This window comes from Nothoprocta perdicaria, unplaced genomic scaffold, assembly GCF_003342845.1.
Source record: "Nothoprocta perdicaria isolate Ctin4 unplaced genomic scaffold, notPer1 scaffold_120, whole genome shotgun sequence".
Lineage (NCBI taxonomy): Eukaryota > Metazoa > Chordata > Aves > Tinamiformes > Tinamidae > Nothoprocta > Nothoprocta perdicaria.
This window is the reverse complement of record NW_020454317.1, coordinates 989462-1011584: the sequence shown is the minus strand read 5'-3', so window position 1 is coordinate 1011584 and position 22123 is coordinate 989462. Positions and strand designations below refer to the sequence as shown.

Below are 22123 nucleotides of genomic sequence, written 5' to 3'. Positions count from 1 at the left end.
TTTGGAAGCTGGTGGAAAACTTTGTGTGAACACTTCCTTAAGTGTGAGATAACACAGGAAGACAAGGCAAATATACAAGAAGATTATTGTTTTTAAGTGAAATGATTAGCTGCCTCAGAAAATATTGAGGAAGACATGCCAGACTKTGTTACTGCTAAAACCCTGAAATAACTCTCTACTGATCAGACTGGAGGGCACTTTTGCCTTCATTGAAGCATTGAGGACCTAGTGACAGAACCGCTGTAACTTACCTGATATCTTGCTCTAACACATGTGCCCAGATCAGCTGGGTGAAGGTGCCTTCACTCCATATACAAGCTATTTTTATTCAGAGGTATTTATTAGAGAACACAAGTATGTAGGAATGGCCCATAGTGAGTCAAATCAGTGGTCTATATTGCTGGAAAAGTGGTCAGTAAGGGATGATGAAGAGACAATATAAGGACAGTGCAATTATGTAGTGACATCCCTGCAAATTCTACTTCCAAGAAATCGTAGTCCAGCCAGGGATTTCTTGAACCCGAGGTGACATAATTAATCCAGAAACTCCTGTTATGGAAAGAAGTCCAAGAAATCTGTTGTGTTTTATCTCCATCATCACTTTTTTTTTTTTTTTTTTTTCCCTGAATGTTCTTGTCCTCTTAAGCCACTGAAGCACCAAATATCAGAGTTCTAAATTTGAAGGAAAAATCATCACCATAAACTCTAGTGTTATTAAAGTGATGGCGGAAACTTTGAAATAAGAGATACTATAATCAAGATAACTGAGACTCAGTATGGGATGCTTACATGCACCCTCTTTGGGAGGAGAAGTTGTAGGATAGTTGTAGCTATTCTCTACAGGGCTCTGGGGGAACTGCTCCCCATTGGAGAAGAAAGCTCTTGATGAAGCAGGGAGACAGAGTGTAGAAGTGCTGAAACTGATCTGAGTGTCCTTTTTACTTAATGTCCAAGAGCCAGAGATGATCTTCTTTGTGGATGGTCTCTAAGAGAACCTAAGGCATTCACTGCTCTACAGAAAAACTGCTGAGAGGTCCTGCAAGCAGCTGTGCAAGCAAGCAGTGGTGTCACAGCTTGAACTCGGAACAGGGAAAAAGCAACCAAGTAGATATTTTGGTTTCCACATTCCTCTACAGAAATTGTTCTCCTCACGATGAGATGCTGCCTTGATATCCTGAAGGAACTTTCTGTTTGACAGTTGACATTAAGTGACCTAGAAAGTGCAGGGTTTTTTTTTTTTTTTTTTTTTTTTTTTTTTTTTTCATTTATCAGTATAGGTAAGTATAGATCAGCATGAGCCCCTAGAGGCATGTGGTCATCTGCTCAAACCATGGCCTTTCTCTAATGAAGACAGAAAAGAGAAATTCAAACACCACCTAGACAGATACCTCTTCCTGTCACAGTTTCAGGCGGAAGGTGAATTTATTGCTAGTATTGTTGCTCTGGTAAGAGGGAAGGGAGCGTGACGGGGACGTGACACATGCATATACACGTGTACACACACAGAGTCACAGGACACATACACTAACTCACTGTCAGCAAGTGCTGCAGGGGAAAAGGTGCAGTAGGAACTAGAAGGGAAGAGGGGAAAACACCAGCATCAGCAGCTCATGAGGGAGGAAGAGCTGTTGATCTGTTGAAGGCAGTCTAGGCAAGGTGGCCCCACAGTACACGCGAATCATGCAGGGCTTTTGAACTTGTCTTTTAAAGGGTATGAAAACCTAACTGCACTTGCTCATAGGGGCTGAAAGAGGCAGACGGGAACTGCGATGTGTGTCTGSTATCTCTCTGCCAGGCCCTTGGCATCTTCTCTCCCCACAGCATCCCACCTGAGTGACTGAGAGGCACTGTGCCACTGCTGGCACTGCACAAAGGATGAAGGAACACAGCAGGGTGGGCTGACGGTGACTTGATGTGTGAGCCCTGTGGCACTCTGGGGCTGTCTGTGGACACGGGCAGAGAGCTCAGCATGGAGGTGGCAAGTGAGCAGAGGAGCGCAAATGAAGCCACAGGCTGCAGTAGCTGACTTAGTAGATCTGAAGCCAAGAGGGGAAAGTAAAGAATGTGCCAGACTTAAAACAACAACAAAAACCCTATGGTTGTTTTAGAAATTGCAAGTATATATTTTCTGTAAATGTAGGTTAAAATGGTCTCCTGCTGTGGGTGATACTTAAGCACTATTTTCACCTTTTCCTAACTATTAGATTATTGTGATGATTAGATTATTAGATTAGACTGTGAGATTAGATTATTGTTATGATTACACCCAACGAGATTTTTAGAGTGTCTGTTTTTAATGAAATATATGTGACATTGGAGCTCAAGTCTCTGTACTTAACTCATGAAATCTGACCATACTGTTACTGCCTGGTTGCTTAGAAGAATCACTCACCTTCATCTCCTGTGGAGCCCCATGGRAAAGGACATTCCTACACTGTGAGCTCCCAGGGATGTAAGCTGTGCACCCAGACAAAGCCTTTTGTATCACAGAAAACCTCCGTTTGATTAAATACCGAGACCTGCCTCACGCCCCTTGGACTGCTGAGAAACTCAGGAGAAACACAGCGGCATTTTCCTTGCTAGTGGTCAGCTCTGGCGACACGGGCTCCACAGCCTGCCAGCTTGGATGCCCTGCGCTCTCACACCACCCGGCTCGCCAGCTGCTCCCTCTTTGCTTACCTCTCTCAGGTGAAGAGCTGGCACTGCACGTGGGCTTGCTGTCTAACCCTTGCTGCCACTGTAGTGATTTCACTTCAGGCACCAAAACTGCATTCAGCTGGAATCAAAACAGACCGTGCAGGCTGCCTGGCTACTTGTTCATTCGAGTCACAGCAGCTCCCTACTTTACTACGGCCCGTCTCTGTCTGCCGTGCTGCAGTTCATCTTCCCTCCTYGCTCACTTCCTGACGCACTGCTTACTGGCCACAGAGCGTGAACTTTGCTATCTGCAGTCGATAAACTAAAACACATCCTATGAAAGCAAACATAATTGTGAAAGAAACAACACCCAGGTGCATTCATAACTGAGGAGGTCTGCCCTGGCTCGTAGTGTCAAATAGCTGTCCAGGGCTATAGTGTCTTTGCTCCCGTGCTAACTCAATGCAGGATCAGKGTGGGAAAATTAAAATGTCCCCTTCCCCCAAATATTGCCAAACAGAAGATGTAGAAGTGAAATATGGGAAGTGAAAGCAAAAGCAAACACACACACACACACACACATTTTAATGACTAGCCAGTGCAAAGGCTCAATCAGTCCCTATCAGTCCCATGGGGGCCAGCTGTACACTATGGGCACAAGGCAAGGGCACAGAAAGAGCCAAGCACASTGCCCAAGGCAGACAAGGGTATGTTTATTGCAAATGTCAATCCCATGGTCAAGAGTTGCAAGAGGCACAGCACTAAGAAGGTGCAAGTGCTGAACTGCAGAATGTCCAAGACCTGGCACTGTTAGATCTAACTGCAATGGGATTTGCCCTCTCTAGAGYCCATCTTGTAGCCTGTTACATTCTGAAGTCCTATTTCTGCTTTGTCAAGCCCAGCACACCTGAAAGAAGAGAGGGGACACTCCTAATCCTGCCATCCTCCTTTCCTAGGGGCAGCTGCTCCCTCCTGCCCTGAGAAGAAACTGCTGTGCCTGCAGGCTCTTCTTTCTCTGTGCCCTTTGCTCAGCTCCTCCGTGTGCTGGATGCTACTGCGCGTGTTTAACTTTCTCACTCCATGTGTCCCTTGTTCTGCTGTCACAGCCTCCTTATTCAGGGATATATATCCCTGCTGTTCATAAATCCTTGGAGGATACAATAGCACCTAAAACACTGATCTCATCCTGTTTCATTTTAGTGTCTGTCTTTTAGCAACCAGACCCCCTTTCTCACTTCCTAGTTGGGATCCCTAGCTGGGATCTTTGTTCTCACAGCTTTTCACGTCTTTTTAATTCTCATCAAGGCTCTGTACTGTTAAAGGCTTGCAAAGATAATGGGAGGGGTCCTTCCCCCTTGGCCAAAAAGGTCTTTAACATGCTCTATGGGAACTTTCCCGCCGCTTCAGTCCCCTTCCATGCACCTGCATRCACACACACGGTTAAGCCTGGCAGTCCTCGCCTTACCATGTGCATCAGGAGAGGAAGACAAAGTGGAAGTGAACTTAGTCCACAGGTCTGCACTGCCCCACAGCACCCGTTACACGATCAGGGTCACTCACCTCACCAGGTCTTGACACATCCGCCTGTGAATTCTCGCTCCCTCTCCCGGCGGGGCTCACAGCTTTGCCCCTGAGCTGCCTCTTGGAAGCTCGTCTGATTGGGAAGAACAGCACAAGCCCCCGTGTTTCCTTACCACTGTCTGAGTCGGCAGCAGGTAAGACCAGATTATCAGGGGTGTGTGTTGGAGGCTACACCCTGGTGCTGCAGATCCCAACATGTCTGCTGCCYTGGAGTACTGGCTCCAAAAGGCAGGAGCAAGGACCAGGCAGAACTAGAGAGGCACAGGGGTGGAGAGAGATGAGCAGAGAAATGGAAAACATGCTACAACAGAGGGGTTCGTCAGGCTTGAAAGGGTGGCTGAGAAACCCAAACACTCTTCAAATCTCCTTGGGTAGGGAAATGTAGAAAAGTGTAACAAAAAGTTAGCCCACACTGGAACATGCAGATGATGTAGTAGACCTGCAGCAAGGCTAGAGGTGCAGGATTTCACTTTCAGAGTAATTCAGGCAGAAAAAGCAGAAACCTCCAGGCTGCGAGAAGGAGTTAGGCCTTCCATAGACTTCAGTTCAGCTGGAATTTCCCAGGCCTGATGAGGGGATTGATACTCATTAATCTCAGAATAGTTCAAATCCCCGATCACCAAAGTCAAATTTTCCTAACCTCCCAGATGTTCTTAGGAAAAGTCTACCCACGAGAAAGGGGGGCAGTGAACCCATTATGCCTTCTCATGGTTAAAGGAAGGGTCATTCCCTCCGGCCATGGGGAAAAGGGGTGTGAAGAGGGAGCTGCCTGGGAAAGAGTTAAGAGCCAAGCAGCAGCCAGGCTGTGTCTGTTTGCTGTAGCTATGTRGGCTGCAGGGTAGAAAAGAGGAATCTCCAGTCTGGGGGAGGTAGATGAGGGAGGATCATCAGGTGGCTGCGGATGAGGGAGACAACCGGTCTTCTTTCTGCTCCCATGAACTATCACTGTGGGGAAACTGGCTCCCCGAAGGCCTTGTTGACAGAAAGCAATGATGAGCTGGAGAATCTAAGAACAGTTTCTTGATGCTGCCACGTTTTTCTTGTGTAGAAGAGTCTGTCTGCTACTGATTGGGTCTCAGGCTGCTTTTTGCTGATGAAGGAACCTGACTGCTGAGAAAGATCACTGGATCACCTGCCTACAGTGCTGCAGAGACCGGGCGGCAGACACTGATGCTGTCCCCAGCCATTTGAACTCCCGTGGACAGATGCTTACCCTGGAGCCCTAGTCCAGAGCACTCCCATATTGCTCCAGAAGCTGTAGGGGACAGCACTGGTGTGGATGACCTCACAAGGCCAACCTTGCAGATTTCTTTGGGCCACCAGGAGTCTGATGCTGGCAGGCSCACCAGACAACTCGTGGTTGTTGTCCAGGGCTGGGGCTACCTGTTCTTTGCAGTGCTGTGCTGGAGCTGCTGTCTCTCGTGAGGACTCAGGGGTCAGACAACTGATGCACAGGGGCTGAAGGTGAAGTTTCACCGGGGAGAGGATGGAGCTGGTCTGGCTGTACGTGGTACTGATTCCAGTGCAGCATGTCCTTGCCGTGAGCTGGCTGTAAGTATGCTTTGGACTTAAATCATCTGGATTGAAAACTCACCTAGGGAGGTGCTATCTCCCAGGAAWATAGGCAGGTTTGTAAGAGAAGGGTGGAAAAAGGAATATTGGTGACACAAAGGCAACACATTAGAAGGAACACCTTTGGGAGCACTAAGGGAATGGAACAGAGAAATTGAAGAGGTTCAAACCAGGAGAGGGCTCCAATTCTGCACTGAAAGGAGGCTACACAAACTTCTCCTTGGCTCATTTCTAGTCTAAAATAAGAAAGATTACAGAAGACTAGTCACTTGCAGACACAGCCCTGGCTCTAGCCTGTCTTCAGCTGAGACTCTTCCCTGCCCCACAGGTACCTGGCCAAGCAGAGTTCCCTGCATGGGGCCCTCCAAGACCCCGGTGGCTGCAAGGGTCTGACGGGGCTGGTAGAGGAGCAGGTACRCATTTGCCAGCGGCAGGTGGAAGCCATGGATGCAGTGAAACACGGAGCAGAGCTGGCCATCGAAGAGTGCCAGCATCAGTTTCATGCTCGCCGGTGGAATTGCTCCACCCTGCAGGGACTGCAGGTCTTCGGCAAAGTCACCATCCAAGGTCAGYAGGGAAGGGGGAGGCAGCACAGGCAGAGCTGGTTTATGGCATGGTTCCTTTCAACATATAGCTGGGGTCTTCGTGGCACGTCAGGCTTGCCTGGGATAATGTGTAGGTGTCACATTGAGCCCATGCATGTACAGAATCTTCAGCCRTATGTTAGCTTAGCTGTCAATACARAACAGACTTGGGACCAAATGCCCGTGCTGTAATAAAATAGAAATATTCTGGCTAAACCTCATTATCATTCTTACAGACTTGGCTTTTGGCCCATGTGGACCATTAAGGGTATCATCTTTGCAGGCTGCTCCATCTCCCTATCCTSGGAGCTGCAGGTCAAATCAAACCTCCTGCCACAGACCCTCTTTTCCCTAGGCTTATATGTGAGGAGGCAAACAGGGAACGAAGAGGACTTTGTTCTTGCTGGCTGCTGGAGWTAAGGTGGCAGGACTCTCCCTCAAAACCTTCCCTGCACAGGAGGTCCTGCCCTTGCTCACACACAGGCTCCCCTTTCAGGGCTCTTGGGGCTGTGCAGTGACCTTTCTTTGGGAATACTGGAATTGCAAGTGCCGGAGTGAAGGCTATTTGGCTAAAAGCCTCCCTGCGCTCTGCCTGTGGGCAGAGTACCCTGGCTGGCTACAGACCTTGGGTGATGCAGCGTTGGCTGAACATCCTGAGAGTGATTTTTCCTGGGTCGTCTCTATTTCCATTCCTCCTCCAACACCCCTGCCCTGTGCTCCCCTCAGTGCTTTCCCTCTGCTCTCAGCGGGGCACACCAAGCTCAACAGATGGGTGCCACTTGTYGCCCTGCTGCAGGCACGCGGGAGTCTGCTTTCATCCACGCCATCGCCGCCGCGGGCGTCGCCTTCGCCGTGACCCGGGCCTGCAGTCGCGGGGAGCTGCAGAAGTGTGGGTGTGACCGCAAGATCCGAGGAGTCAGTCCCGAAGGTGAAGGAGGAGATGACASAGGCTGAGCTCCACAGGAAACACCCGCGCTGGGGCAAAACAGAGCTCACTTTTCCCACAACTCCTCCTTCAGCTCCACTTTTGGGGCTTCTCCCCTGACCTTTCCTTCTTCGTTGCCCAGCCTCCTTTCTCTCCACAGGTTTCCAGTGGTCAGGCTGCTCTGATAACCTGTCTTATGGGACTGCATTTTCTCAGGCCTTTGTAGATAATCCTGAAAGGAGCCGTGGCATCTCCTCCAGCCGAGCTCTCATGAACCTGCACAACAATGAAGCTGGGAGGAAGGTAAGGGCAAGGACAAGGGCTGGTCAGCAAACYCTGCTTCAGGAACTTCCTTGCCTTCGTCAGGGCAGATTTCTTTTCCTCACAGAGCCCAGAAGTGAGTTACCTTCTCTAGCCTTTTTCTCAAAAAGAATTCACTTTCCTATTCTGCTCTGTCTTGCTTTCCTATCTCATCAACCCCTCCTGAGCAAACAGATTATTCTCTATATGTTCTTCTGGCTGAACTGATACCATATCCTTCCTGTCGCAAAGAGGATCTGTTCCCCCCTACCCCACATATCAAAGCAAGAGCCTTCTCTTCCACTGCTTCAGAGTTTTCTCTTACAGATCAAAGCCAGACTGTTTTCCATAGACTGGATCTCCTTCTGTCTCATAATCACTGGGTTTAGCTTAAAGAAACTGCCCTCCCTTCCCATTGGCTGGTCCTGCCCTCCAGCTGAGTGTTGGGATCTCTTTCTGATCCCTCCCATAGGTCCTATGGGAGGGGTGTGGAAGAATAGCGGCTCTGGGGCCCACAGACATGGGACAGACACAGAGGAAGGTGTCCTAGGTTTGGTTGGCTTTCCATCCTCCTCAGGCTATCCTGTCCCACATGAAGGTGGAGTGCAAGTGTCACGGTGTGTCGGGCTCCTGYGAAGTGCGCACCTGCTGGAAGGTCATGCCCCCCTTCCGCGAGGTGGGCAATGTCCTCAAGGAAAAGTTTGAGGGGGCAACAGAGGTTCACCCMAAGTGGGTTGGTTCCCGCAAGCTGCTGGTGCCCAAGAGCTCTCGCTTCAAGCCCTACACTGTTCATGACCTAGTCTACCTGTTGGCCAGCCCGGACTTCTGTGACTGGGACCCTCGGCATGGGGTCTTCGGCACCTCTGGCCGCCAGTGCAACCGGACATCCCCGGGCATGGATGGCTGTGAGCTGCTGTGCTGCGGGAGGGGCTTCCGCACGGCCCAGACCGAAGTGGTGGAGAGGTGCGGCTGCAAGTTCCGCTGGTGCTGCTCGGTGACGTGCAGGCAGTGCCGGCACGTGGTGGACGTGCACAGCTGTCGCTGAGGGTGAGCAGGCTGCCGTGGCACGCGGGCACCGCGGGCTAGCACAGCAAAAGGGGCAAGCACATGGAGCAGGTGGTGAGAGGGCAGCCCACGCAGAGACACACACTAAGGGGAGCAGGGAAAGGACTTCTGAGGAGATGGGGGGTGTTGCTGCACTCCTAAAAGTAGCCTGCGGCTCCGGGGGGTGTCCCACAATCTACTGCGTGATCCTTGCCTGGCATGCTCTCTCCAAATTATTGGGCTTTTTGTAGTTTGAATTCTTTTTATGGATGGAAGGTTAGAGGATGCAAGTCCAATAAACCCTTGATCATTATAAATAAAATACCTGAAAAAARGAAAGTGTGTACATGAAGCTCCTTCCTAGTGCACTGCACTAGTATCTGGAGGGCACTTGGCTGTGCTCTCTCTAGTGGGCTTGAAAGGGATGAGGTTGTGCTGGGCTGAGATCCTTGGGCTGAGAGCTCATTCATCTGCGGCTCCAATAAGTGACAAGCACCAGGGAACTGAGCAGGGTGAACTGGGGCAGGGGGTACCACAGATATGAGAATGGTTATTAGGGGATGAAATAGAATGGCAGTGGCAAAGAGAACAGAACAATTTAATTTTGTGGGTTAAATGAACTGAAGAAAACATGACTCAGCTTTAGAGATGATCCCAATTGGCACAGGCCTTCAAAATTGTAAAGACAAAGATGGTTGGGCAATTCAGACGTGGACATGTGGGCCTTTGGCCCTACGTCCATTTCTCTGAGGCAGATGTCAGTGCTTTTCAGTTCCTGTGACTGGAGAAAATTTTCTCAAGAGAGGTTTTAGCAGGTGCCACAGGGAAATGCTGTTGAATGAAACTTCTGTTGAAAGGCCGTGCTGCTGTCAAAGAAGCTGAGCAGGAGTGCAGATGAGATCGGGTAATGGGGAGTTCACCAGACAGCAGAGCTGTCCAGGTTTTCCATGTCGTCACAACTCTCAAGGGCCTGTCCTGGATCCGTGTACCTTCTGCTTGTCTCCAAGTACAGCACTTAATCCTTCATGATATTGAGGAACCAGCGGTGCCACAGCAGTACCTCTTCCTTTCCTTCCTCCTCAGTCAGCACTCGGTAAGGCTTGTTCTGGGAGCAGGCAACACGAGACACCTGAAAAGAAAACCTGAGCATCAGGCAGAGCACCAATGCCCATTATYCCCCTAGACAAAGGGGACTCTGGAACAAAGGGCATCATCCAGCAGCCTGGAGTTGGGGCAGCTCTCCCTCAGGTCACAGAGGCAATGGGATGGAAGTGGCCATTAGAGGAGAGGGTCTCTAGAGAAGTACTATGGAGAGGACAATAGCTGAACTGTGTGTTTCCTAAGATGCAGGCTAGTCCTCCATCCTGCTCTGGTATCTCTTGTTTCCATTGCCACCTAGGAAGCATACAGCAAGGCAGGGAGACCTTCCACCATGACAGGGGATAGAGTAATACAGTGATGGATGGGACACACCCCATGGCTCCTGTCTTGACATTAGTGACTGTCTCTAYTACTATCTGTTAAAGCATCTGTGCAAACAGTACTTCAATGCCATGCCACCAAGCCATCCAAGCTTGGGTCAATATTTGTTACTCCCASAAACACTCACTTTGTGTCTTGTTGGAGGCAAAAGCACTCAGCTGTTGAGTCCTGGAGGAACTCAGGGCTGCAGTGGGAAGGGGCATGGAGTGACTTRGCCATGGAGGAGAAGATAAGGGCTGACTAAAGGTTGGTGCAAACTGCTTCTCACCTTTTGGTTTTGCAGGCTATGTTGCAGGCACTGGTGGCTCTTGAATGCGCAGTAGCTGGGGTATTGAACTCCACTTGAATCACAGACCTGGGGAGACAGGAATGAAAACAGAAGAGGAAGGAGAAGGCAAAATGGGATAGTGCTTTAGTGCATGGTACCCACCTGGTTTGGAGCATCCCCAACTTCAAAGGAAGCGTATTCTGCTTTCAGCCAGAGGGCCACGCGTCGGTCTTCACAGCCACGCATGCCCAAGTGGCCACACCAGTACTCCTCACTCGACCTTCTGTAAACCTTCAGGCCATTGTACTCCAAGGTGGGGGATTTGACCTGTAATGGAGTGGGACTGAGACAGCTGTTCTTCCTCCCCACTACTCCCTCCATACTCCCTCCTCACAGACCAGCCAGAGACAGAGCAAGCTCTGAACCTGATTGACTATAGCCTGAAGCTCAGCTGAGGTGTAGGGGTTGATGTAGGGGATGAAATTCCCTTTCTTGCAATGAACACGTCTCAGGTTGGTCGTGTTCCGGCACTGCTCCCTCTTCAGCGAGCAGAAAGCGCAGTCAGGACACAGGTCCACGTGATGCCGTCCAAGACTGTCGCACACCTAAACAAGGTGCAGAGGGATAGTGAGCGGGAGAATAGGGGGCTGAGCAGGCTCCATATCCCTGGGTCCATATCCCTTGCTCCCTTGTGTCTTGTATCTTTCTTCCCTGGTCAGCCAAGGTCCCTGAGCTCCCCCAGAAGGTAGTTCCTGAAGAGGCAGCGCCCATGAGCTCTAGCCACTGGAGCACTGTGTTCCACCCTACTGGGAACCCTGCACACAGTGGGGTCAAAGATAGACATAAACTGCTTTACCGACTCTCCAAAGCCAAGGTCTCTTTCTTCCATTTGTTTCCAGGCCTGGGTGACCCCTGATGAGATACAGTTTCCATACAGTACAGTATGGCAGAGGATTGTCATGGCCTCATTCTTCCGCAGAGCTAAAAGGCTGACAAGAGAAAGGGTTGGGAAAAGTCATTTCTCCGGGTCTCATATCAGACCTTCTCTCAGACATTCTCAGAGAATGCTAGTTAGAATGCTTACTAGTTAGAAATGCAGAAAGGCAAACAACCCCAAACAGAGCAAGAAACATTYCTGAAGAAACCTTGGACGCTTGATCAAACTGCACTCAGGAGCGAGGATATYTACAGAGTCTGTACAAGCCTGCACTACATGGATGCTACGGGGGAAGATGCATTCAGGAACACGTGAGAGAGACTGGAGGAGAAATGCAATTCCTGGAAGTTTCCCAGGGCTCCTGCAGCAGCTCCTGTGCTCTTTTGTCCATCTGACTGCACAGCAATGAGCTGCTAGACACCTGCTGAGTGTCAAACACGGAGCACTCCAGTTTGGGTCTGGAGTATATAAATTATGAAGTCTCTTTTCCTGCTTGAGCCAGTATATTTTTGGAAAGGGAAGAAAACTGCTAACAATGATGGCAAATTAACTGTTGATGCAAAGTTATATGGGAAGTTATAAGTAGAAAGATATAAGTAGATAGATATAAGTAGAAAGATATAAGTAGAAAATCTAAAGACAAAAGGGTAGTTAAATAAAAACATTTTAAATCTCTCCAAAGCATCAGAAATCATAAACATGGTACAAAACTGGTATTATGCAGAACTATCAGTGATGCAGAAGGAGAAAAAATGCTCACTAAATCCTTTGCGTGTGTGTGTGCCTGGAAACAAAACTAATGATAAACAGTTTTTGATCTGTCAGAAAGTAGGAAGAAGAGTAGAACTGCAAAATCTTAGTTTTAAATACTTTTCAAAYACATGCATGGACTAACCTGTATGCAGTTTTCCTAAGGCTGCCTGCGACCTCTTGGATACTTTCAGATTTCAGATTGGCACTTAACAGAAGTGTTCTGCTACTGGAGAAACTTCAGTGATTGGGAGGAAATAAGCTAACTTTATATCCTTGATACACATTGGGTCTCAAAAGGAGGCTTTCTCAGCAATGAGCAGTGGCAAAGTCATGAGAATAGTGTTCCTGGATGCAGCTGGAACACTGATCATTTCTATCTTAGGCAGAGCAGCCCAAGAGAACCAGTGTTCAGCCCATTTTGTTGATAAACCCAGGAAAAGTGAAGTGAGCCCCTTCCAGCACTCAAAAGCTCAACTGCTTTGTCACATTTAGATCTTCACYTTCAAGAGGTGGTAAATAGGCTGGGTCATTTTGCTGCGACTCATAAATTTCAATTAATGACTTTGTCATTATTCTACTAACACCTGAAATATTTTCCTCTCCAATATATTATCGTTGGCTATTATTTTTTTACTTGGTTGTTATTCTAGTGGTTTATTTTGATTTAATCCCCTTGTCATCAAACCAGGGTGATCAAGCCAGTAAAGTGAGAAGTATATTCTGAACAACAAAAATGGTATTAATGATATGTCTTCTGTGTTTTCATGAACAAAACAGAAAAAGAGGAAAGTTCTCCTGTGTTTTGTATCAAAAAAAAAAAAAGGCAAATAAATAACAACCTGAGGCTTAGAAGGCGTTAACTGCTGCAAAAGGGGTTGCATTGTCTAGTACATGTATTGGTCCATCAAATGCAGCCTGAACAAGATGAAAACAGTATTCCGGGRAAAAAAAAGAAAAAAAAAGGGGGGGAAAAGGCAGTAAAAGGGAATTCAGCTCTGTCCTTTTCTCAAAAGAGTGCTTTCATAAGTAGTTCAGTGATAAAACATCCACCAGATGTCGATGACCKACTTGTTAAGAACAGATTCAAAGTCAGGCATGGGCAGAAGCCTTTGCAGCACAACACAGTTTAGATCTAGTGATATGAAAGACTTACATTCATAAACACAACCTCCTGACACTTTACTGTTGAGTGTGTATATAGGAACTGTACTCACAACATCCCCTTGCCCGTCCAGGAAACTGAATCTTTTCATCAACCTCAGGTTACAAGAAATTCTCTCACTCTCACATCCTTTTCTGCCCTCTATCTCAGCTCTCTATCACTGCTGCAGGGTTTTCTGGCTTCCCTCTTGCCAGTTTATATTTCAGTTCTATCACCCATGAGCAGAAGACGTACATTTGCACCATCCCCAATGACAAGTATTTCCTGAAAGCAACTGAGAAATTGCAGGGAAATGGTTCCTCTCCAGCATCAAGCCGATCCAGGGACAGGTCCTAGTTTCTTCTCCCCCTCTGCAGTCACTGGCAATGTCCAGTTCCCTGTCACTGCTCTTTGGTGCATTCAGGCAGTCTCCCACTGCTGCTGCTTTCAGAGGCTCAGCTGCCAAGAGCAGGAGCTTCTGGGGACAGCAGGAGATGGGACAATTTATCTGACTTTGCTTTCTTTTCTCTAGTGCTTCAGCTCAGCAGACCTGTCAAATTTTGACCTTACCTTGCCCAACAATCCTGTCACAGGCACTGGATGCCATGAAGACCTGTGTCTAGGTCTTAATTAAATAGCCCCTTCTAATTTCCAGGACTTACGGCTTCTCAGCCCTGGCAGAGCAACCAACTTGCTGTCTGCTCCCTTATCTCCTCAYGCCGGGAGGTAAAACATCACTGCAGAAACGAAAATTAGCACCTCTGCCCCTTTTTAATCCACTAGTTTAACAGACTCCATTTTTCTCCTGCTAACCCACGTGGTATTGTAATCTTTTTATCGCTGTCTCATAGAGAGACCAGGAGCTCCCTGGTCTGAGATTGCCCAAACCCTGGAAGTAGTTTGACTTTCTGTCCTTGTGTTGATAAGGAAACTTGCTTGCTCACAATTCCCCCTTCAAAATTAGCCAAACACAACAGCAAGATGAAAACACCCAAGGGACTCTGATCTGATTGAACTACAAAACCACACACACAAGAAAAACAAGTGCTAAAAGGAGACAATAGTTCAAAGGGCGCATTTTGGAGGGGCAATATTTTGTAATGAGTGGTCTGGTATTAGGATTAATGCTGCTGGGGCTCGAGTACATCAGCACCACGAAGGCTGGGGAGGTAAATGAGGAGGAGGAGGATGGGGTAGCAGGCCCCGGGCTTGCACGGGTAGCTGGGCCTGTCCCAACGGCTTGTTGCCGCCCCGCGGACGGCACGGGCTCTGCATCCAGGCCCGGGGATGCCCAAAGCGGTTGCGGGGTCGCAGAGAACCAACAACTCAATGTTGGGAAGCCCTGGGAACAAGGGCGAAGGTAACTCCTGCATGTGCAAACCGAGCAGCAGGGAAAGGCGGCTGATTTCCCGCTGCCAACAGAGCAGCTGAGAGTGAACATGGGCTGGACTGTACAGGCGTGGAGCACGTGGATGTTTTGATGGGCTGCGGAAAATTGCCAYGGAAGTGATTGCTGAGCGGGCATCAGCGTGGCAGTTACTGAGCTCTGTTTAGCTTATTGTGAGCTTGAGTTTTGGTATGCAGTTAATATGGAGAAGAGGACATATTAGGTACTAAATAGCCCTTTAAACCCATGGCAGAACGCACAATAAGGACTAAAAAAATAAATTAAAAAAATGCAATAAGAGACATTTTGCTGTAGCAATTCACTGCTAGTATAAATACCATGAAAGGGTAGCACAAATAGTTTATCTTATTATTTTCTTGTCATCCCAGTGTCTCTGAAGGACACAACTGGCTTCACCAGAGACCACAGAGCACTTTGTGCAAGAAGGGATGAACAAGAAGGGCTGAGCGTCCTGCTGGGCAGAGAACTCCAGGCAAAATATGCAGCCCTGCATCCTGTGCACCTGGCACCACTGTGCACAGCTGGAGCTAAACCAGATGTTGGCTATCACATATGGACACTGCCCAACCCACGTGTTGCTGCAAGACTGCTTGGACGGGAATGTCCCAAAGCCTTTTGCCCTTTTCTTACATTCTACTTTAAAGCCCCTTTGAGAGGAGATGGGATCTTCTGAATAGTGAAGCTGAGAGGTGCAGTCTATACTGCTTTTCCTCCCCCTCACTTGAGTTTAAGCTTTGCTTATTAGGAGTGAAGGGATTCTGCTGTCAGGTTACAGCCACAGTCAGCATTAGTGCCTTTGAGAAACTTTCTGATGGAATAGCAAGTGTCATATGTTATCACAGCAGTCCCTCAATAATCCCTACATAACTAAATCAGAGCAAGGCTTAGTTTCAGAGACAGGGAAAATTAACATATTCTCAATGACACATAATTCTGCATTAATGTAAATATACCAGGAAACATCTGATAGGCAATAAAAGCCTCCTACAGTGTGAGGAAGGAGGAGGATATAAGTTACAGCCTTGCAATAGAACAGTTATAGTTCTAACAACACGATTCAATCTATTTTTATCTGCAGGAGTGTGATCTCTGCTTCAGCTGTAGTAGTATGCAAGGTTTTTCATAGAAACCCCATGTGTACAAAAGGGGTACAAAGGTACAAAATCTGCATGCTTACAGGAACTTCACTAGCCAGAAACAGCAAAACTTGAACTTGACTACGCCTTGAAATCCCCATCCAGACAGCATTTTTTTTTCACTCCTGGCAAGCAAAACAACCTTTGCATCTCAGCCAATGCAAGTGGTCCTCGCCCCAAAATTTGAAAAGATCAAAAAACAAGTTTGAGCCCAAATAGACGTTCCCTTTGCTGGTCATATCTTTTTGGGGCCACCAGCCCCAGCTGCCTGAGTGCCGAGGCAGACACATCCTGAACAGATGAGCTGAGATGAGTCCAAGATGCTCAAACAGCCCCTAAAGCATCCTAGATCTCTTCTCAAATGAGATTGATCCAAGAAGCACTAGCTTCATGTTGCATGCAGACAGGAGAGGAGCAGAGACACATGTTTACTCGGGTATCTGCAAGGCCCGTGATTGCAAGGAAGGCATTTCTGCAAGTTACCCAGGCTCCTGGCAGAGGTGAGCTGGAGGAGGGATGAGCACAGAAGGGACAGCACCAGGCTGCCCCTGCACAGTGTAAGGAYGTGCTGTGACACATGTACAAGGAATAAAGCCCTGCCTGGATGTTTTACCTGCTTTATGACGACAGAAACAACCTCATGCCTTAGCAACGCAGCAACACCCCCTACCTGCTCACTGGGTGCTTGGCCAGGGATGTCTGAGGGTTTTCCCATGCTCACACGAGCTCTGGTTTGGGATGGCTTGCCCCAGAGAGCTTGCCTGCGCTCGCTCGCTGGCCTGGGTCCACCCAGGCTGGCGGGGAGCCGGGCCTTTCCCTTACCTGCCACTGGCGGCCGTGGCCTGCACACTCTTCTCAGCACGGCTGGGTGTGCTCCACTGGTCCTTCTTGACACCCAAGGCTGGTGCAGAGATTTCTGTACTYGGGGTCGTCTCCAAGGAGAGAGTCAGATCTATCAGCCGCTGGATGTTGTGCTGCAGGCGCTGGCTCCAGGCCCCATTAGTTTGGTCCCGGGCTTTCAGCCTGGGAGACAATTCAGTAGGGGCATCTGGGACAGGCTGGCTTCCTGGAGGCCCAGGTTGGCCCCTGACCGAGGGGGCTTCCTGCACCCATGCCACGGCAGAGGGGTGCTGCTTAGGCATCGGTTTCAGACTTGACAGCGCATAGGAATATCTCAGGAGAGCATCCACATTGGCCTGCAAAAAGCTGTCTATGTCCAGAATGGGAGTCGGTCCTGGAGCAGGGAAGAGAACAAGACAGGAGGCCTGAGAGACCAGAACTGACTTCTTTCACGGCTCTCCAGCTTTGTGGAGGGCACATTGCTGAAACCAGACAGAAAGTTCCCTTCCCTGCTAATACATCTGCAACTACTCTGCTTTAGCAGCTGCTCCTATATGTGCTCACATGTTTCCTACTGCTACATGTGTCAGTAAATGTGTGACTAGAAGGGTTTTTGCCAGTCCTGCAGGGCCTTGCTTCTGCCTCAGTTATGGAACCATTCTGCAGAGCAGAAAGGTGGGAGTCCCTGGACAACGGGCTGGCCTGCTCCTGCCCGCATGTCAGCTGCACTTGCACACAAGCCACGGACCCAAAACTACACCAAGCTTTTCTGCAAGGAAGAAAAGTGCTTGATGGAGAAAGGCACAGAAGCAGAGACATCCAGGGGAGCTCAGTGTAGTCATACCTGATTTTGTAAGGGAGCTTCCATCATTTGCCCAGGACTCCAAAGCATAAGATCGCTCTGCCTGGATAAGATCCTCTTGTGGAGGAGACAAAGGTGGACACAGGATTCGCTGAACAGAGGAGAGAGAGAGGGAGAAACTCAGTCCCACTGAATTATATTCTCTGCTGTTTTACCCCATCTGGGGATTATAGGAACCCTCTGAAACCTGATGCCTTCCTTCCCCCGAGAGAGCCGCCCTCCTTCTCCAGCCTGCGTCCYATCCTCACCTTCATATAGAATCTGTGGTTGTAGCAGCGGTACTGGGCGAACTGGCAGAAGTTCATAAACCACAGTCCCTCGGGGAATTCAGAGCAGATGGGCCCTAGAGACAGGGAAGAGAACAGTGAGGTTGGGRGAGGTGGCCACTTGAAGCATATACTTCCTTGGGAGTCGTGAGACACAAGGACCTCCTGGATGTCTAGTTTCAGCTGTGTGGTTGATTTGTACAGAAAGTCAAAGCTGGCTGCCCCCATGTGGAGATCTGAGCTTTCTGCTATTAGAACAAAGCTTAGATACCACAGGCCGTGGGTACGTTCCACTAAAACCACACAGTGTCTCATGTCACCCTTCTGCCCTTTTTGCCACTTGGTATCTTCCATTTTATTAGAGGGCTAAAAATTTTGTTTCCATAACCTGATAAGGACTCTGTTTTTAGTCCTAGACCAGAAAAAAAAAACCAAAACCAACAACAGCAACAACAAAAAACAAAACAAAGCAGTCAAGTGGTGATGTGATGGGTTAGAAAAACGATCATACCAGGTCTGGGAACACAAGATGAGATCATACCAGGGCTGGGAACACCAGATGATCAGGCACTCTTGCTCCTGCCCSCATGTTTTGTCAGCCATGTAAAAATTGATGTACTACATTGTACTCAAAAAAAWTTTTTTTAAGCATTCATTATGCAGAGACCAGAGCATCCTATGCTGCTTTCTTATTCACTTGGAGTTGATTTTGCCAGTCAATTTTGGTAAATCAATGGACAGGCCAAGGGCTACAAACATTAAAATCATCAAAGTTCAGAGAAGACAGATATCTCATACCAAAGAGACAGATAAAGACTAAACAATGAACAAAACTACTGTCTTGAGAGCACGCAAGGTGTAACTCATGGCATGCAGAAAATGTCCAGCATTCACTGCTTTCTGGGCTGATGGTTTGGAAAGCGGTCTTCTACCCACACACTAAATAGGAGGCTATAAATCTTTTTAAAGGATAACTTGTCTCTTGTCTTAAGCCTAAGGCTTCACTAGCAAGACTGGAGTTTCACCATCTACTACATTTCCATCTCAGAAAAAGGCCAACTTGTAATGAAGGGATCTGAAACTCTCCCTCTCTCTGTTGTTAGTGACAACCTGTGAAATCTCTCCAGGGCTCTGCTTGCAATGGGCCACCAAGCAGGGGAGGAAGCCCAACCATTGCCTATGTTCCAGTATTAACCTGGCTCTTCAGCCAGGCCAGGCTTTGAGTACTGACAGATGTTCTGTCCTGTCACAGAATGGCCTTCAGATGATACAGGAACTAGCCTTCTTTTTTGAGGGTGTGAGGGGGAAAGGGGTGAGCATTGTCATTCCAGCACCTTGGAAATGAAGAAAAACTTGACACAGATAAGGTTTCCCGTGGACTTTCTTTGCTACTCAACCTCTCTGCTCTTGATTTACACCGTGGATCAGCTCTCCCCACAGCCTATTGACTACTGATGGCGTGGCTGGACCAGCAGCCTGCCTCCTATAACACTGATCCTTGCCTCCTCCTTTCTGTTCATCTCTCATAAGGAAATATTTGGCACTCCTCAGATGCTCCTGCTCCTGGTAGCTGAAGCCTCTGAAGGCAGCAGTGGGAGAGTGCCTGAATGCACCAGCATGCGCAGCATCAGGGAGATGGACATTGCCAGGAACTGGGAACAGCCCCCAAGCGCAGCCCCCTTGCACCACAGGGTTGTGGATTGCTGGTGACTGCAAAGCAGAAAGGGGACCAGGACCTGCTGATGCAGGAGAGGAACCATTCTCCTGCCACAGCTGCAGAAGCAAGCAAGAAATGGTGGCCCTCAAGCTCCAGTCCAAAAAAGCCTAGACAGTTGGCAGATCATGCAGTTCGTTGACGTTCACAGCTAAATATAAAGACATATTTTTATGAGAAAATTGTTCCTATTTTATTTTCTGTCGAAAAATACAACAGAAGTAGTCCCAAGTTTTTCAGCTGTGCAGATATAATTATCCCTCTTAAATTCTCGGATGCATGGGTGCAGGGAAAGTGAGACTGCAGAGATATAAAGGGGGCTGTTGCCATGGTGCTTCCTGAACTGAAATGTTTTGTGGCCACTGAAATGTTACACACTGAGAAAAGCAACTTACCAGCTCAGGGGTTCTTAAAGGCCTAGGAGAGCCTGTAAACCAAATTTCTTTTCTGAAACTGGAAAAACTCAGTCATAACATGAACGGTTGGGAAGAGCAGGCCAGAGAGCTTCTCAAAACCTTGGCCAGTTCTCCCTTTGCTCCCTACCGCACATGGTTCAATGCAGATATGGACAACGGGAAGAGGCAAGTGCAGGTACGCTAAGGTGGCCAGGGCTTTCAGCCTGTGAAGCCTGTGAGGAGAGGCTGAGGGAGCTGAGCTTGGTTAGTCAGGGATAGACAAGTCTGAGAGCTGATTTAATTGCAGCCTGCAACTAAAAACAAAAACACCTTAATCAATGAAAAACTAAAACCAAACCAAAMCAAAACAAACCCTCAACAATTTCTAGCTCCGCTTGGTAGTGATAGGAAAAATAAAAGGAAAAAGCCTCAAATTCCCATTTGGGATGTTCAGTTTGAACACGACAACACATTTTTTTTTTCATGAGGAAGATTATGGAGAAATGGGTGCCCAGAAAGGCACTGTTATCTCCATCCTTGGAGATGAAAAAAACCCACCAAGGTAAAGTTAGCCTGACCTGATCTAATGCTAGTAGGCATTAGATCCACATTAGAGGCTGAACTACAGACACCCAAAGGGCCTGTGCCACCATCATTTCTGCAATTATTTGACAGACAGAGAAAATTGTGCCATTCCAGCCCAGGCAATTGCTATCTTGCCCTTAGAAGATGAAGTGACCTCAGTGTAGCACTGACAGCATGTACACATTCGTGCTGCTCTACCTTCAGGGATAGTGCCGTGGTTCTCCTCCTTGTCCAGCTGCAGGATTTCAGGGTTGACACAGCCATGGTCGTGACGGAGCTGGCAGGCAGCAYGTGCCTTCCATGAGGGCCTCAGTTTGGAGAAGAAAACCTCATATTCACTATCAGACAAAGGGCTGCCAGGAAGCAAGACTGGCGGAGCCACACAGGGCTGCAGCCAGATCAGCAAACCTGAGAAGAAAAAAGTATGGCATGCTTAGTCACTCAGGAGAAGTGATAAACGGCATTGAAGGAGCAACTTTTGCTTTCTTGCAGCCTCTGGTTTCATGCTTAGCAAGCTCTGCGGGATTTACTGTGCCATCCCCAGCCCCACATCCCATCTGGCAGCCCCCAGTTCTCTGGAGGAGAGCAGGGGTGACTTGTTCCCAGGGCTGGCTTTGCAAGGGAGTTGGATGGGCTGGGCTGTGGGCAAGGGTTGGATGGGCAATACCAAGAGCTTGTGGCCAAGAGCAAGGGACTTCAAGGCTCCCTTCGCTCCAGGTGAGACATGTCAGTGCCCAGCCTCGAGGATCTGGACTGGTGCCTTGTCACAGGGGCAGTGGCAACGCAGGGAGCACTCACCCAGCAAGGAGAGGAGCCTCAACATCTCCGCCCTCCACGCCAGTGCTACCATCGAGCTGCGACCTCGTCGCGGTGGGCAGCACACTGGCAGCGGTGACCGGAGTGGCGGCGGAATGGGAGTGCAGTGACCTCACACCCGGGCTGGTGAGGGCACAGAGAGAACGCCAGGCAGAGCAGGCAACGGGTCATGAGCAGGAGCAGCCCTGGGAACCCACACCTCTGCTCCTGGGACACGGTGGGGCCTGGCAACTGCCTGGAACAACGTTCGAGTGCCAGGCACACGCAGCCAGCACACAGTACTGACCAAAGTGTTTTGTGCTCTTCTGCGGAAGAGAGCAGACAAAATCAATGTTGTTGCTGTCAGCAGAGCATCAAACACACATTCTGCCCCCTTGGAGAGTGTGCAGCACGGGCTTGTTTCTGGAGTCAGTGGGAAACTAGCTTAATGTCTCTTGGGTGGCCTTGTCATTTAAATGCTTAACTACTCATTGAAGCAAGGGCTAGAGGTCTTCTCCCTCTAAAACCCGAATCACAAGGCAGCAGAGTCGATCTTTGAACACTAAAGCTGTTCCAGGCAAAAAGAAGACTCATGCCAGAGAAAGAGACCCAGAGACCACAGATATCCCCAACTAAGCACAGAGGTGTGCTGGTGGAGATCAGTCACATCAGGCACTTTTGGAACTTCTCACCATTTCTCAAAACAGGTCTCCCTCAAGGCTGGGGAGGGGAAGCTATGGTTCAGCCCTAAAAGGGCATGGGCTCTCCAACTACTTTCCGTCAGTGAAGTGGCAGAAGGAGCACATTGCTATGACAGCACTGGGGATCTCTGTGTACACCACATGGATTGTGGCCAGCACACTGTCTAGGAGAACCTTCCATGGTTGGGCACTTAGTG

The 22123-nt window shown here is 48.7% G+C and overlaps 2 protein-coding genes across 2 annotated transcripts; one reads left to right on the top strand and one right to left on the bottom strand.

The window, feature by feature from the left end:
* The first annotated feature begins 1969 nt into the window (after positions 1-1969).
* LOC112960097 (protein Wnt-4-like) lies at positions 1970-8644 on the top strand. Its single transcript, XM_026054274.1, has 5 exons — positions 1970-1982; positions 6100-6357; positions 7171-7302; positions 7460-7602; positions 8177-8644. Exons 1-5 carry the CDS (start codon positions 1970-1972, stop codon positions 8642-8644), a joined length of 1014 nt encoding a protein of 337 aa, XP_025910059.1.
* Positions 8645-9264: 620 nt separating this feature from the next.
* ACRBP (acrosin binding protein) lies at positions 9265-21253 on the bottom strand. Its single transcript, XM_026054273.1, has 10 exons — positions 21229-21253; positions 20629-20838; positions 17719-17813; positions 17453-17561; positions 16591-17002; positions 11250-11382; positions 10819-10998; positions 10556-10720; positions 10394-10480; positions 9265-9772 (listed from the first exon to the last, which is right to left on the bottom strand). The coding sequence occupies exons 1-10, from the start codon at positions 21251-21253 to the stop codon at positions 9659-9661; spliced, it is 1530 nt and encodes a 509-aa protein (XP_025910058.1). The 3' UTR covers positions 9265-9658.
* Between the last annotated feature and the right edge of the window lie 870 nt (positions 21254-22123).